At 41.8% G+C, this 14,068-nt stretch overlaps 1 protein-coding gene across 3 annotated transcripts in view; it reads left to right on the forward strand.

Moving 5' to 3' along the window:
- The window catches only part of CUX2 (cut like homeobox 2), a 755,888-nt gene that overhangs the window by 557,040 nt on the left and 184,780 nt on the right, over nucleotides 1-14,068 (forward strand). For all 3 annotated transcript variants that reach the window (XM_073626099.1, XM_073626084.1, XM_073626092.1), the window contains exon 5: nucleotides 10,443-10,583. In XM_073626099.1, the coding sequence (XP_073482200.1) occupies nucleotides 10,443-10,583 (141 nt within the window). The remainder of the gene's footprint in view (nucleotides 1-10,442; nucleotides 10,584-14,068) is intronic.

Here is a 14,068-nt window from a genome sequence, read left to right on the forward strand (position 1 = left end):
ACTGTCTGGTAACTTGTATATGATTGTCCAGCATGAAATTACCCTTTGAATGACTACAAATATGATGGGTATTAGATGGCTTTTTCACCTAGTGGAGGTAATGGGCCCAATCTTCTTCAGGTACCTCCTAGGACAGTGGTATTTGGGCTTAAAATGCTGCTAATTAACTGTTATAGGTATTATAACCTTATTCTGGTTGTACTGTTATCAGCTCAGGCATTATGATATACACTGAAGTTTTGATTCTACAAGAAAAGACAGCAATGTGTATTCGCTACCTACTCCAGCTAAACAACTTATGCTGGGTGATTAGGTAAAAGGATATCTGCTTACATGGCTACATAGTTAGGTCGGAAAAAAAGTACATCTAGTTCAACCTTAAAAAGAAATAAATAAAAAAATAAAAAAATATCCTACAATCCCATATACCCAATCCTATACCCACAGTTTATCCAGAGGAAGGCAAAAAATCCCAGCAAAATATAATCCAATTTGCTACAGCAGGGGAAAAAATTCCTTCCTGATCCCAGAGAGGCAATCGGATTTTCCCTGGATCAACTTTACTTATAAATGTTAGTACCCAGTTATATTTTGTACATTTAGGAAAGAATCCATGCCTTTCTTAAAGCAATCTACTGAGCTGGCCAGAACCACCTCTGAAGGGAGTCTATTCCACATTTTAACAGCTCTTACTGTGAAGAAATCTCTCCGTATTTGGAGCCTAAATCTCTTTTCCTCTAGGCGTAAAGAGTGTCCCCTTGTCCTCTTTGTTGACTATAAAGTGAATAACTCAACACCAAGTTTACTATATGGACCCCTTATATATTTGTACATGTTGATCATATCCCCCCTTAATCTCCTCTTCTCAAAAGAGAATAAATTCAGTTCCTCTAATCTTTCCTCATAGCTGAGTTCCTCCATGCCTCTTATCAGTTTGGTTGCCCTTCTCTGCACTTTCTCCAGTTCCCCGATATCCTTTTTGAGAACTGGTGCCCAAAACTGAACTGCATATTCCAGATGAGGTCTTACTAATGATTTGTACAGGGGCAAAGTGATATCTCATTCTGGAGTCCATACAATCTTAATACAAGAAAGACCTTTGCTCACTTTGGAAACCGCAGCTTGGCATTGCATGCTATTATTGAGCTTATGATCTACCAAAACCCCCAGATCCTTCTCCACTACGAATCCCCCCAGTTCTACCCCCCCTAGTATGCATGATGCATGCAAATTCTTAGCCCCCAAGTGCATAACTTCACATTTACCAACATTAAACCTCATCTGCCATATAGTCGCCCAATTGGACAGTGCATTGAGGTCGGCTTGTAAATTGGAGACATCCTGTAAGAACGTTATTTTACTGCATAGTTTGGTGTCATCTGCAAAGACTGAAATGGTACTTTAAATCCCAGACCCTATATCATTTATAAAGCAATTAAAAAGTAAGGGTCCCAGCACTGAACCTTGGGGTACACCACTGATAACTTTAGACCATTCAGAGTAAGAATCATTAACCACTACTCTCTGAATTCAGTCTTATAGCCAGTTTTCTATCCATTTACAAACTGATCTTTCCAAGCCTGCAGTCTTTACCTTACACATTAGTCGTGTGTGGGGAACTGTATCGAACGCTTTTGCTGAATCCAAGTATACCACTTCCACAGTCTACCCTCTGTCCAAGGTTTTACTTACCTCCTCATAAACAGAAATCAGATTTGTCTGACAACTTCTATCTTTCATGAATCCATGCTGTCTGTTGCTTAAAAATATTTTATTCCAGCAAGAACTCATCTATGTGATCTTTTATTAAACTCTCCAGTATCTTCCCGACTATAGAAGTTAAACTAACAGGTCTATAGTTACTTGGTAAAGACTTTGTTCCCTCCTTAAATATGGGCACCACATTGGCCCACATTGATTGCTTTGCTAATTACTTAAATTTAGACCGAAGTTTTATGATGGCTGTTAGAGTGAGACTGAGATGTGGATTGTATTATATTCTGCTAATCCTGACGTGGTCTATGTCCTCCGGATTCATTAATTTTGCTTTTAGGTGCAAAAACGTTGTGGGTAGCTCAGTACTGTAAGGAGAACTTAATCCTCTTACCCACCATGGCCTTGCGGGCTGAAATAAAAGCTCTGTGCACTTTTAAAACTTCCCTTGAAAAGTCAGGGAATAGTAAAATGTTGTGGTCATCCATACTCGGGTTTTTCTTTGCCATATACAAACAATGAATTTGGGCTTTATCAGAGGAATCTAGAAATGTCCATTTCAGGTCGTGGCTTCGAAGCATTACAGCATGGCAGGCTGATCCTGTCTTCCCATTAGAATTTCAAAGGTCCTGGGAGGCCTAGCGCAGAAAGGGGAACATGGGCATAGAGTCTGTGCAGCTCAGACAATTCCAGAAATTCAAGTATTCGCATCAGGCATAAGTGTTTTTTCAATGACCTGCTTTCAAGGTCATCTATTTTTTTAATTAACAAAGCTTGTGTGTGTTTTGTGAAGAGCTGAATTTGGCAAAAGTCTATTGTGTCTGGCGATCTTTTTAAATGCTTTGCTAGGCTCATAGGCATTCATAACCTTCTTTCTGAGGGCCTTGGAGAGTTATTTTGTTTTGGCATGAGGACCGACATTCACCAATAGCAAATAGAACAGAAGAGTGTTCTTCCACACCTTTTAGTCAAATCAGTGTTTATTGGGAAAACACAAACTATTGTGCAATAGGCTTAGCCATGCAAAATAATCAACGAAAACAAAATGTAGATATACATAGTCAACTACATTCCATTTACAAAAATAATAAGGCCTTCCACACCTTTTAATTGTTGCCAAAAGCCAAATGTCTCACTTTTACAAACTGGAATGCTGTTTCACTATAGTAGATTGGAAAGTAACAATAGATGAGATGTTATAGGCTGAGAAATTGGTACTTGCAGGACAGGACAAGACAAGTACAAGAAATTTGGCAACATTTCAGCTAGCTGGATTGACATCATTAAAATATTATTCACCAATGGTTCTTTAAACTCCTTAAGAGCTTTTAGGCCTCCGGACCATTCTTGGTTTAAAGGAGAAGTATAGCCAAAGCTATTTGGGCTATGCTTCTCCTATGGATCACAGGAGTGCAGTTCGTCCCTCATCAGTCAGGAGTAAGCCTGAGCCAGTCGCTCCTGCCCCAGTGAGCTAAGCCCTGGGGGGCAGAGCAGAGAGCCAGTGACTGACAGTCATAAGCTCTCTGCAGGCTGAAGATTGAGTGATCAGTGGTGTTTGATCGCTCACTTTATATTCTTAGAGGTGTCAGGGAACAGCTGCAGCTGGGATAAGTACTTCAGCCATCTAGGTGAGTATTTTTTTTTTTTTTGTTAAAGCCATACTTCTCTTTTAAATTAATACTTGGAAAAAATTGAAGTATGTTTATCTATTAACAAGCTCTATGGAAACCATGTTTTTTATAGTATGATGTTGAAGATTGTACCTTCTATGTTTCACCTCCAAACATTCTCCAAAGCATCATCCATTCAAACTCAATTTGTTATAAATTTGGTCAATTGGGTCCCCCTTCATCTTTCCTTCTTTTCTTTATGTTCTGATTAGTTAGTATATCTCACTTGATGTGAATGGCATATTATGCCCCCAAACTTTACAATATGATATTCACAACTATGATTTGTTTGGGCATCAGACAAGGGAGAAAATACATTGGAATTTGCTTGATTGCTTTTTATTAGTTTGATTTGAGGATTCCTTGTGTAGGACACATATGACCTTTTGGATGGACACACATCCCTCATGTACTGATTTTGTATGACCTATTGGCCATTTCTTTTTCATGACAACAAAGATAAATAAAGACAAATATTGCAAAGAGAACTCCAGACTAAATATCTTATGCCTCGTACACACGATCCGAAGATCGTACAACCGATCGTACGACCGTTCTCGCTTAATAGTCGCAAGTAGAAATTGAATAGCTAAATAAAGTCACGAAAATTCTCGTACGACAGACAAAAAAAATCGGAAGTGATATCACGTGTTGTAATGTATTTGTATTGTATTTTCGGACGTCAACTATACTGACTAAACGAAAATCGTACGATCTGGAATCGGACGAGGAAAATTTTCAGTTATGTCTGATTGAATAATATCGGATGAACGGTCGTGATCGGCTGTCGAAAGTAGTGTACACACGATCCTCCCTCAAACGACCGTTTTCGTACGCTATTCGGCTCGTGTGTACGGGCCATAAGGCCTCATACATACTGAGAATCTGACCCTGGTGCATGAGGCTCCAGCATTTAGGTGCAAGTAGAAGCTACAGATGCACCGACCAGCCCCTGCTGCCAGCAGCCTGTCAAGCTCCATGAGAGGCTGATTGCTGCTGCGGATGGACAGTGCACCAAGCAGCACTTACACCTAGTGCAGTATGCGCCATTGGAGGAATGCCCAGAATGTATTTCGGGTATTTCTTTCCAGGTGCATACTGCAAAAAAAAAAAAAGGTATTGCTGCACGTCCAGCCCGGTCCAGCTGCAGCAGCTGTCAGCCTCTCGTAGAGTATGACAGGGTGCAGGAAACAGGGCTGAACGGTGCACATGTACCTTCCACCTGCACCTAAAAGCTGGAGCCCCATGCATCAGGGCTAAACACTCAGTGTGCATGAGGCCTCAGGGAGAAATCTGATAAATTCCTTTTTTTTTTAATCCTTAGGCTTCACGTACACGGGACGTTGTTTAACCTTTCCTGAACGATTCAACTTGACTGACAAAACTGGCATTTAAAAACGATTACATGCTGCGTTTTGCCGCGTTTTGCTGCGTTTGCGTCTAGAAGAGTTTACATATATATATATATATATATATATATATATATATATATATATATATATATATATATATATATATATATATATTTTATTTTTTTTTGATCAAATGAAAAACGTCTGTAAACGAAAAGCTGCTAAACGCGAGTTACCATGTTTAGCAGCGTTTACAAGCTGTTACAGGCATTTGGCCTTTCAAATGCCTCTGAACATCTGTCCTGAACGCATTTTTTTGCTTACAAAAAATGCTTCTAAACTCAACTACCTAGAAACGACTATAAACGACCCTGTGTGCATGTACTGATAAGATAACATAGAGCAGAGTTCAGGGGCAGCTGAAAAAAATGCCCAACTTCTCCTAAATATACGTTTACCAGCAGCAGTGTACAAGAAGCCTTAAAGGAGGTTCTAATTATTGACATCTAATCTGGAACACCTGATTCTAATTTCATGGATTTTAAGTTGTAAATGTAGAATTATGGTTTTTCACGTGATAAATCTGCATTTTTGTTCATTTAGATTATAAAAATGAACCCACCATGTAATTTGCATATGTCATTTGCTCAAGTATATCACCTTTATCTATAGGCCCTGTTTGTAGAAGATCCAGTTTTTTCCCATGTTATAAAAGGTCAGCTATTTCCAGAAAGTACAAATACTTTTTTACATGATTGTATGCACACCTAAAGGTATCTGAATTGGGAACAATTAACGTCTTGCATTTTTCACATTACATATTCCGTGCATGTTAGATGATCACAGGGATCATAGAGTCTGTTTATTTAGCTAAATAAATGTTCATCTAAGTGATTGCAAAGGCATACAACATACATACAACATACATACAAACATGTCATACTTACCTTCTTTCTCTGCAGTTGGTTTTGCACAGAGTAGCCCCGATCATCTTCTTTTGGGATCCCTCAGTGGCGCTCATGGCTCCTCCTCTTCTCAAGTGCCCCGTCGAAGAAGCGCGCTCCCTCGGGGCACCCATTCGGGCGCGCTCCCTGCGTCCATTGACACAGGCAGTAGGACTCGGCTCCGTCCTCGGCTCCTGTGTCATTGGATTTGACAGAAGGAGGAGCCAATGGCTGCACCGCTATCAATCTATCCAGTCAGGACCCGAGACACCGGCTGGAGCGGGTGTTCTCATTTCCGCTGCAGGAATGATCAGGCTCAGGTAAGTAAAAGGGGGGCTCTGGGGGGCTGGTGCACCACAAGAGGTTTATGCATCGAGGTGAAAAACCATGAGGGTTTACAACCCCTTTAAAATAATAAATATGTTATACTTATCTGCTCTGTTCATTTATTGCACAGAGCAGCATTGAACCTCCTCTTCTGGCACTCTAGGCTCCTCCTCTTCTGTGTGCACCACCATAGCAAGCCACTTGCTGTGGGGGTGCATGTTTTGTTTTTTACCCTTGTACATGATTTTGTATTTAACATTAACACAGTTTCCCCCAATTCACAGACAGAGTTAAATGAACATTTAATTTGCAAAGTGAGCACTGTTTTACTCAATCAGCCCTATAGCCACTCATGTTGGTATATTAGCTTATCACTGTATTTAAAGTTTCCAAAAAATAGAAAGCTGTCCAAAAGTGTCCTATCATCAAGACTAACTTTTTATATGATAGTGATGGTCACCTAAAGTCACCTACCCATGCGTCTTGCAAAGGAGCTAAAACGGTTATAAAATATCTGATGAATAATTATGCATTACTAGTACAGCCCATTCTGTATTGTGCAGCTTGGATTGGTGCAGAATAGTACAAACAACAATTATTCCCAGGTATTGTTCTTTATATGCCTGCTGCCTTTCTGGTGCTGTTTGCTCATTTACTTCTACTGGTGTGGATGCTATACTGTACATTAATTTACCTTGGTGACAGATCTGCCTGTGAATAACTAGCTCTTAGGGAAAGAGAGTGTTATTTAATGGCCCGATGTCAGCACTAGCCCAACAGGGGGTGATTTTTATGGCCATCCTACCATCTGATGACCATTTAATTATAATTAGAAGTAAGTGTGTACATCCTGCAATCATGTAGAGTTTGGTAAAGATCATTCTGATACTGCTGTTTGAAGTAGGACTATAATAAATCATTTCTTTGGATACACAGAGGGTCGGCTGGCCCTGGAATAGCTATCAGACTGCTCAAATGAGTCATATTGTCTGCCGTGTTGAGGCTTATTTTTCTTGTCCTTTTAAAGTGTAACCTTTTTTACTGGGAGCAGAAGTAATCACTGAGCACAATGGTGTTATATTCACTGTACAGTAAAGGGTCAAACACTCGCCTACAAGTACTGGCCTACAAGTACTAGATTTAAGATTATAAAACAGTACACTACATCATTGCAGACTGTGATGGCTGTAGAAGAACGAGTGGTAATTGAAGTGTATTAAACTTTTGCAGTCAAATTTGAGAAGAGCCCACTATATATTTGTTATATGTTCACACAGCACATCTGTTTTTATGTATTATTTCTTACCTTTTAGACCAGGGGTCTCCAACTGGCGGCCCTCCAGCTCTTGCGAAACTATAAGTCCCATGAGGCTTCGCAAGGCTGACAGTTACAAGCATGACTCCCACAGGCAGAGGCATGATGGGACTTGTAGTTTTGTAACAGCTGGAGGGCTGCCAGTTTGAGACCCCTGTTTTAAATGTTTTTTTAGGAGAAGGTGTCTTGGCAGACTGTAAGCATTTCCAAACAAGCCCAGAGTGAGTCTGTCCCAATAGAAAGGCTTAGGACAGGCTGAGTTTCCTCTCATTAACATACATTGCAGAAGATTGTTCTTCTAAATTGTAAACCCTTTGTTAGGTCAAACTGTGTTTAAATATATTTTACAACTGACAATGAGATCTGACAGTACAGTACATGCAAGGTTAATTATTTTTGTTGAAATCAGGAGATATGATCTCCTCCAGCCCCTCCCACTTCACATTCCTCTCCAGTCATCTGACCTCTAGTCTCTGCCCCCCAGCCATGCCGTTAACTGAATGGGTGGCTGAGTGGGCGGCCGCGGGCACCAGGAACAGCCCAGCTGAGGGGCCACAAAAGGGCTGGGAGAGCGTTGCAGGCTTCAGGAACAGCCCAGGATTCGGTGACCCCTGGCAAATCATCATTTGACCCCCGAGGGGATCCCGACCCCCAGGTTGAGAACCACTGTTCTAGGTGCTGTCTTCAGCCATCTTGATTGGCCATCATGGGATGACGTAACCCCTGCACGTCTACATCAGTTCAGTCATCCTAGCACACAGGCACTCTGCTGTGTATGTAAACTGAGTTGTGCATAACAGTGGCAAAGCTAGACATTCTTTCACCCAGGGCAAAGAGTCAGTCGGCACCCCCACCCCATATCCCCCTCCAACCAAAGAGGATGGTATCAATAGGGCAGAAACTTAAGTCAGTACAGCAGTGGATGGTGTCAGTAGTTATTTATGTTTATTTAATTTTTAATTTTTTTTTTTTACAGTTTACTGCTTTTATTATTTTTTTACAATTTTTTTAGGTGCCTTTGGTGAAATATCAGTGTTCTGAACATACCCCTGAAGTCTCACTTTTGAGACAGAGAAAGGGACTGAGCACAGATTCCTCAGTCCCTTTCTCTGCAGCCTGAGCTGCACTGCACGGTGAATGAATGGGAAGTTCTCTGTGCTGAGCCGCTTCCTGTTCATTCACAAACTGACGCATAGTAAACACAGTTTACGATGCTTAAAGTTATGAATGAACACAGTGAGTGATCATTACTGATCACTCACTGTGTTTATTCACAAAAGGAAGAGGCTGGTAAATTACATATTTACTAGCTCTTTCCCCCCGCTCTCCATCCTGAAACATCCCCTGCAGTAGCCAGTGGGAAAGGAGGGGAGCTGGCTGTGCTGCAAGGGGGGCCAAGGGAGCAGAAGGAAGGGGAACCTGGAGAGGATGGGTGGCATTTAGTGGAACCGATGGTCTGCAGCAGCTGAATGCAAATGGGAGGGAGAGGAGAAGAAGGGGGATGAAGCAGGAGTAAAATACAGCACTAAATGCCATCCTTGCTGCTGAGATCATCCCAAACTGCACCCCCCCTTCCATAGCCAATGTTTGCTCACAGTTCACACCTCAGTCTCAGGGCGGGGCCTCGTGGGAATTAAGGTGGCCTCTCCTTCTTCCCCTCTCCTGGTCCTGTTGTGATATGTCACATGACAAATGGAGACCAGAAGAAGAGCAGTCTGCCCTTGTTCCCCAGTGGCACCGTGCTGAGACTGAGGTGTTTTCTCAGCAGGCTCCCACTCTCTTCTTCATAGTAGGCTGCTATTGGAGAGAGGAGAGCAGAATCCTCCCTCCAGCAGCTATAGGAACACTTGCTTCTTCTGACAGCAGTGACACTGCTAAACATGTGAAAGACCTAGGGCACCCATGGGCACATTGAGTGGCGTAATGATGTGGCATGCGGTAGGTGTTGCCAAAGTGCTGTAACAGCGGGAGAGGCTTAAAGGCGTATGCCTAAATAAAACCTGAGCCTACTCTTCTCTGGGTCATGAGAGCATAACAAAATGTTCATGGGTCAGGGGTGCAGACTAGCACACTGTACTAGCACACAATAAACTGTATAAACTAATAGTGCAGGAATCCTTATAGACTACATACAAAATAAAGTGCTCAAAAACTAAAATAATGGTGATTACAATGTGTTTTAACATATACATAAAATCACTGTGCAGTTAAATGAAATACTTGCTCACCCTGTACTAAGGGCTGTTCACCTGTAAGCCATGATTTTACTGCCTCCCGATGGCCATACCGAACACTAAAGATATAGCTGCTCATGGCTATACACCTGCCATGGCCATGATGATGTGCTTTGCGGCTGTGGCAAAACTTAAACAGCATGTCGCTTTTGGCGGGGGGTGTGGCGGGCCAGACGTTTCTAATGCAATTTTATGGAGCCTTGCCAGAAGCATACTGCAACCGTGGGCAATTTTAGACCTAAATAAGGTGGTGAGAAGTCGACATATCAACTCCTCACCGCCTGTTTAGCACCTCTGAAAAGCGATCCAAATGTGGATAACTTTTCAGAGGAGTGACAGAGCATGCCACACTTGTGAACAAGTCCTTACGATGCTATGTCAATAATTACATTTTATTGTATAGTGAGTTTATATATGTTAAAGGACATTGTTGTCACTAAAAGATAACACCTTATGTTTTAAGTAGCTTCTGACTCTCAACATAAAGACTAAGGTTCAGACAAAATAAGAAAAGCTAAATGTGTGCAGAATATATATTTTATTTCTGTCTATGTTGCCATTAGAGATTTAACCGCTATACCAGTTTGGTAAAGCTGCTGCTAACCGGACAGTAAGCGAAGCTTAAAACTCTAAAGCCTGCATAAACTTCTTTGTCATTGAAATGTATGAGTTACCCTAGGCGAAAAGCAACACACAAAAATGAGCATGTGCATGGCGCCTGACATTACACTATGGTAGTGTGAACTAAATAATTATTGAAATAATTCCGTAAAAACTTTCCTGTCACTCCTTTATGGATTTCAAAATATGAGCATCAGATGTTTTAGGGACAAATGTCATCAACATCATGTCATGTCTTGAATTAGTATCTGTTTGTATCCCTCCAGATCCAGCCCCTCTGTTGGAGGCAGTACGTGGATTGGAAGACAGATTACAGCAGCTCCAGGGTGTGGATCCCGATAATAAGACAGTGAAAGAGATCAGCCGACATTGGAAGAAGTACTCTGAGTTCTATTCCACAGGGAAAGGTAATAGAAAAATAGACTTTTCTGTGGGGAGATTTTGTCCATTTTTAAAGTGAACCTGTGCCCTGGTCATGCATAATAAAGTTGTTTTATATTTCAAAAGAAGTAAAAGCATTTTACAATAAGCTTTCATTCATCTTTGCACCTATTAGAACTGTGAAGAAATGACTATTCATGATTACAACACAGGCGCTGTGTTTTTATGTGAGAGCAGATTCCTGGCAGGCTTCTGACTTTCCAATGTAAACTACCGGCAGATGTTTCTATGCTATTAGAATCTGACTTAAGCCGACTTCAGAGTCTTTGTGGTTATCTTTGAGAAATAATAACTTCACATTAAAAGCAGCTAGAGAGGTTAGTGATGGCTTGTTTTAAAGTTATTTCACTGCTTGTTAAGAATATGAAAATTATTTAAAGGAGTTGCAAAGGTAGAATATTTTTTATCTTAATGCATTCTGTGCATTCTGTGCCGCAGCCCCCCTCAGCCCCCCTAATACTTAAAGTACCTGAGCCCCCTCTCTGTGCAGCGATGTCCACGAATGTCTCTGCCGTCCGAGACTCTCCCTTCTGATTAGCTGAAACACAGCAGCGGCACCATTGGCTCTCACTGCTGTCAATCAAAGTCAGTCAGTCAATCGGGAGAGAGAGAAGGCAGGGCCGGGCCGTGAACGGACACAGGGAGCTGTGACTCGGCTCAGGTGCCCCCATAGCAGGCTGCTTGCTCTGGGAGCACTTGACAGGAGGGAGGGGCCAGGAGCACAGAAAAGGGGCCCAAGAAGAGGAGGATCTGGGCTGCTCTATGCAAATCCACTGCAACAGAGCAGGTAAGTTTGTTATTTTTTTTATTTAAAAAAAAAAACTAGACTTTACAATCACTTTAATGTCTATAAGCTAGAGATGCACTATACAATCTGATTGTATAACTATGTAATGCTAGGGCCTGCCTGATTTAATACAAATAGAATGGACTGTGCAGGTTTGGTCCTTTTATTATATTGTTCTGGTAAATCTAAAGAAGATTGTACAGATATTGTATAATCTGATTGTATAGTGTATGACCAGCTTTAATTTGGGCACAGGTGCACTTTAGGTACGACTCTAAATTATAAAAGTGAAGTTAAGCATGTTATTTAGCTTATCAAAGTTAATTTTTTTTTAAAACAAACAAATGGTCTATATCAGGGGTCCCCAAACTATGGCCCGCATGCCATATGTGGCCCTTTGCTTGCCTTTTTCAGCCCTTGGGGCACTATTTCTTCTATGTGTAAACAGTCACTATCATTTTAAACCAAATTCATCTCAATGGACAGCGTGCCTCCACAACTAGATACTATTCGTTATCAAGGGCCAGGGGAAGGGAAAGAAGTTATATATGGAGAACCAACTACGGTATTGCATTGATAGTAAAGGCTTTATTGAATTCAAAAGTGACCAAAATATTAGCAGGCACAATGTTCCGCCCCTCCAAACACGAGTTAAAAATTGTTTTAAAAAGACAACATTGTGACACAAAATCAACGCAGCATGGTGTCACTCACACACGCAAGCTTACCACAAAAACCATCTATGGACCGCCTAGTATCTGAGCCTTAGAGGTCTAGGTAGGGGGTCATAAGGTGCCAAGCAATACTTGCCCCATACAGTATTCCGTCTACGGATACAAGGCAATAGTTCCCATAAGGCAAGCAAGCCTAACATACTTGGTTGCCCGGGTCTTAATACACATTGCTATATTCTCTATCCAAGTGGCACAAAGGACTGAGCAAGAATACAGGAAAGAGTACATGTGCTCTACAGAAATATCAGGCATGGACTGTTGCTCAGCAGGTGTAAAGCCAGTAGCAAAATCCAGAGGCAGGTGGTGGTCAGGATGGGCAGCAGACAATGGATTAATCCAGGAACAGACTAAGGTCCAAGACAAATAGGCTACAGTCAGAATTAAGATTAGGGGTGCAGCACAGAGCCTGTGTAAAAGTACTATCACAAGTACAGAACCCTGGGCTTGTGATGTTCAAATAAGGCGCACAGTTTTGCTGGCCAATTGGAGGTGAAAAGGCTAGGCAGATGACATTGCCTAATAGTAAGGATACATCCCAAGGGGAGTGCCAATAAGACTGAGGGGACATTTCTGGCAGTGAGGCCTGATGCCTGGCAACGGATGCTCCAGAGAAGAGATATACAGGGAGACTGGTTGCACAGAAACAGGAGTGTGCAAGGCACTCCTAACACCTTCAGTACATTTCATTATTATAATCACAAGACAAAAAAAGCAACTTTGTTTTGCAGGTAATTTTAAATTATGGAAAGCCTTTACCAGGCAAGAAAACCTAAACCTGTTTTTGCAACTCAGAAAAAAGCTAAAGATTTATTACTATGTTTTAATTTCTTTTCTCTGTTTCAGGCATAAAATTGCTAATCTAGCATATGCCTGTTTATGTTATATTTATAGCTATATAACCTTAGTAGTAGTGTGAAGAGGTTAATGCACTTTAGAGTAATAACTTCCATTCATAAGGTAATATTATCTGTATGAACCTTGTTGAGTAAACAGAGTAGAGGTGATATACTTTGCACCTTTTTCTAGATAGTCCTTATTAAAACTGACCCCATAATTCTGTTCATTTGCTTTTGACATAGCTTTAGGAGAGCAAGTAGTTTTGGAGCTGGTCTTCTAACTCTGGACATGACAGTCTCTGCTCAAAATAATTAACAGATGATATGTTTGTTTCTTTGTTTGTTAGGCCGGGTTCACACTGGTACGACAAACGCTCGACATTGGGAGCTCATGTCACATGACGTGTGAAAATCAATGTTTCCCTATGAGAGCTGTCTTACTGGTCCGACACAAATCAGTCCAACTTTGAAAAAGGTTCCTGCATTACTTTGGTCCAACTTTGGTCCAACTTTGATCCTACTTCAGCCCATTGAATATCACTAGTCACAAGTCAGATCAAAGTCGGATCACTGTCTTAACTGATCCGACTTTGGCATGCGACTTCTGCTCTGATAAACTTGAAGGGGAACCCCACGACAAAATTAAAGACAAAAAAGGCATAGGATTCCCCCTCCAAGACCATACCAGTCCCTTCAGTCTGGCATGGATTTTAAGGGGAAAAAATGCAGCCCGGCAGGTCAGGAAAGGGGGTGGGGACGAGCGAGCACCCCCTCTCCTAAACCATACCAGGCTACATGCCCTTAAGATGGGGGGGTTGGTGCTTTGGGGCAGGGGGGCCCTGCGCCCCCCACCTCAAAGCACCTTGTCCCCATGTTGATGGGGACAAGGGCCTCTTCCCGACAACCCTGTCCGTTGTCCATATGCCTCCCATCTGCTGCGGGCGGGAGGCATATAGGAATCTGGCAGCCCCCTTTTACAAGGAGGCCCCCAGATCCCTTGTACCACAGTACACAGGTTTTTAAAGTAATTTATTAAGGCAGCTCCGGCGTCTCTTCCGATTTCTTCTCCCCTCTCCGGTTCTTCTCCGCTCTCT

This window comes from Aquarana catesbeiana, linkage group LG01 (assembly GCF_042186555.1).
Source record: "Aquarana catesbeiana isolate 2022-GZ linkage group LG01, ASM4218655v1, whole genome shotgun sequence".
NCBI lineage: Eukaryota > Metazoa > Chordata > Amphibia > Anura > Ranidae > Aquarana > Aquarana catesbeiana.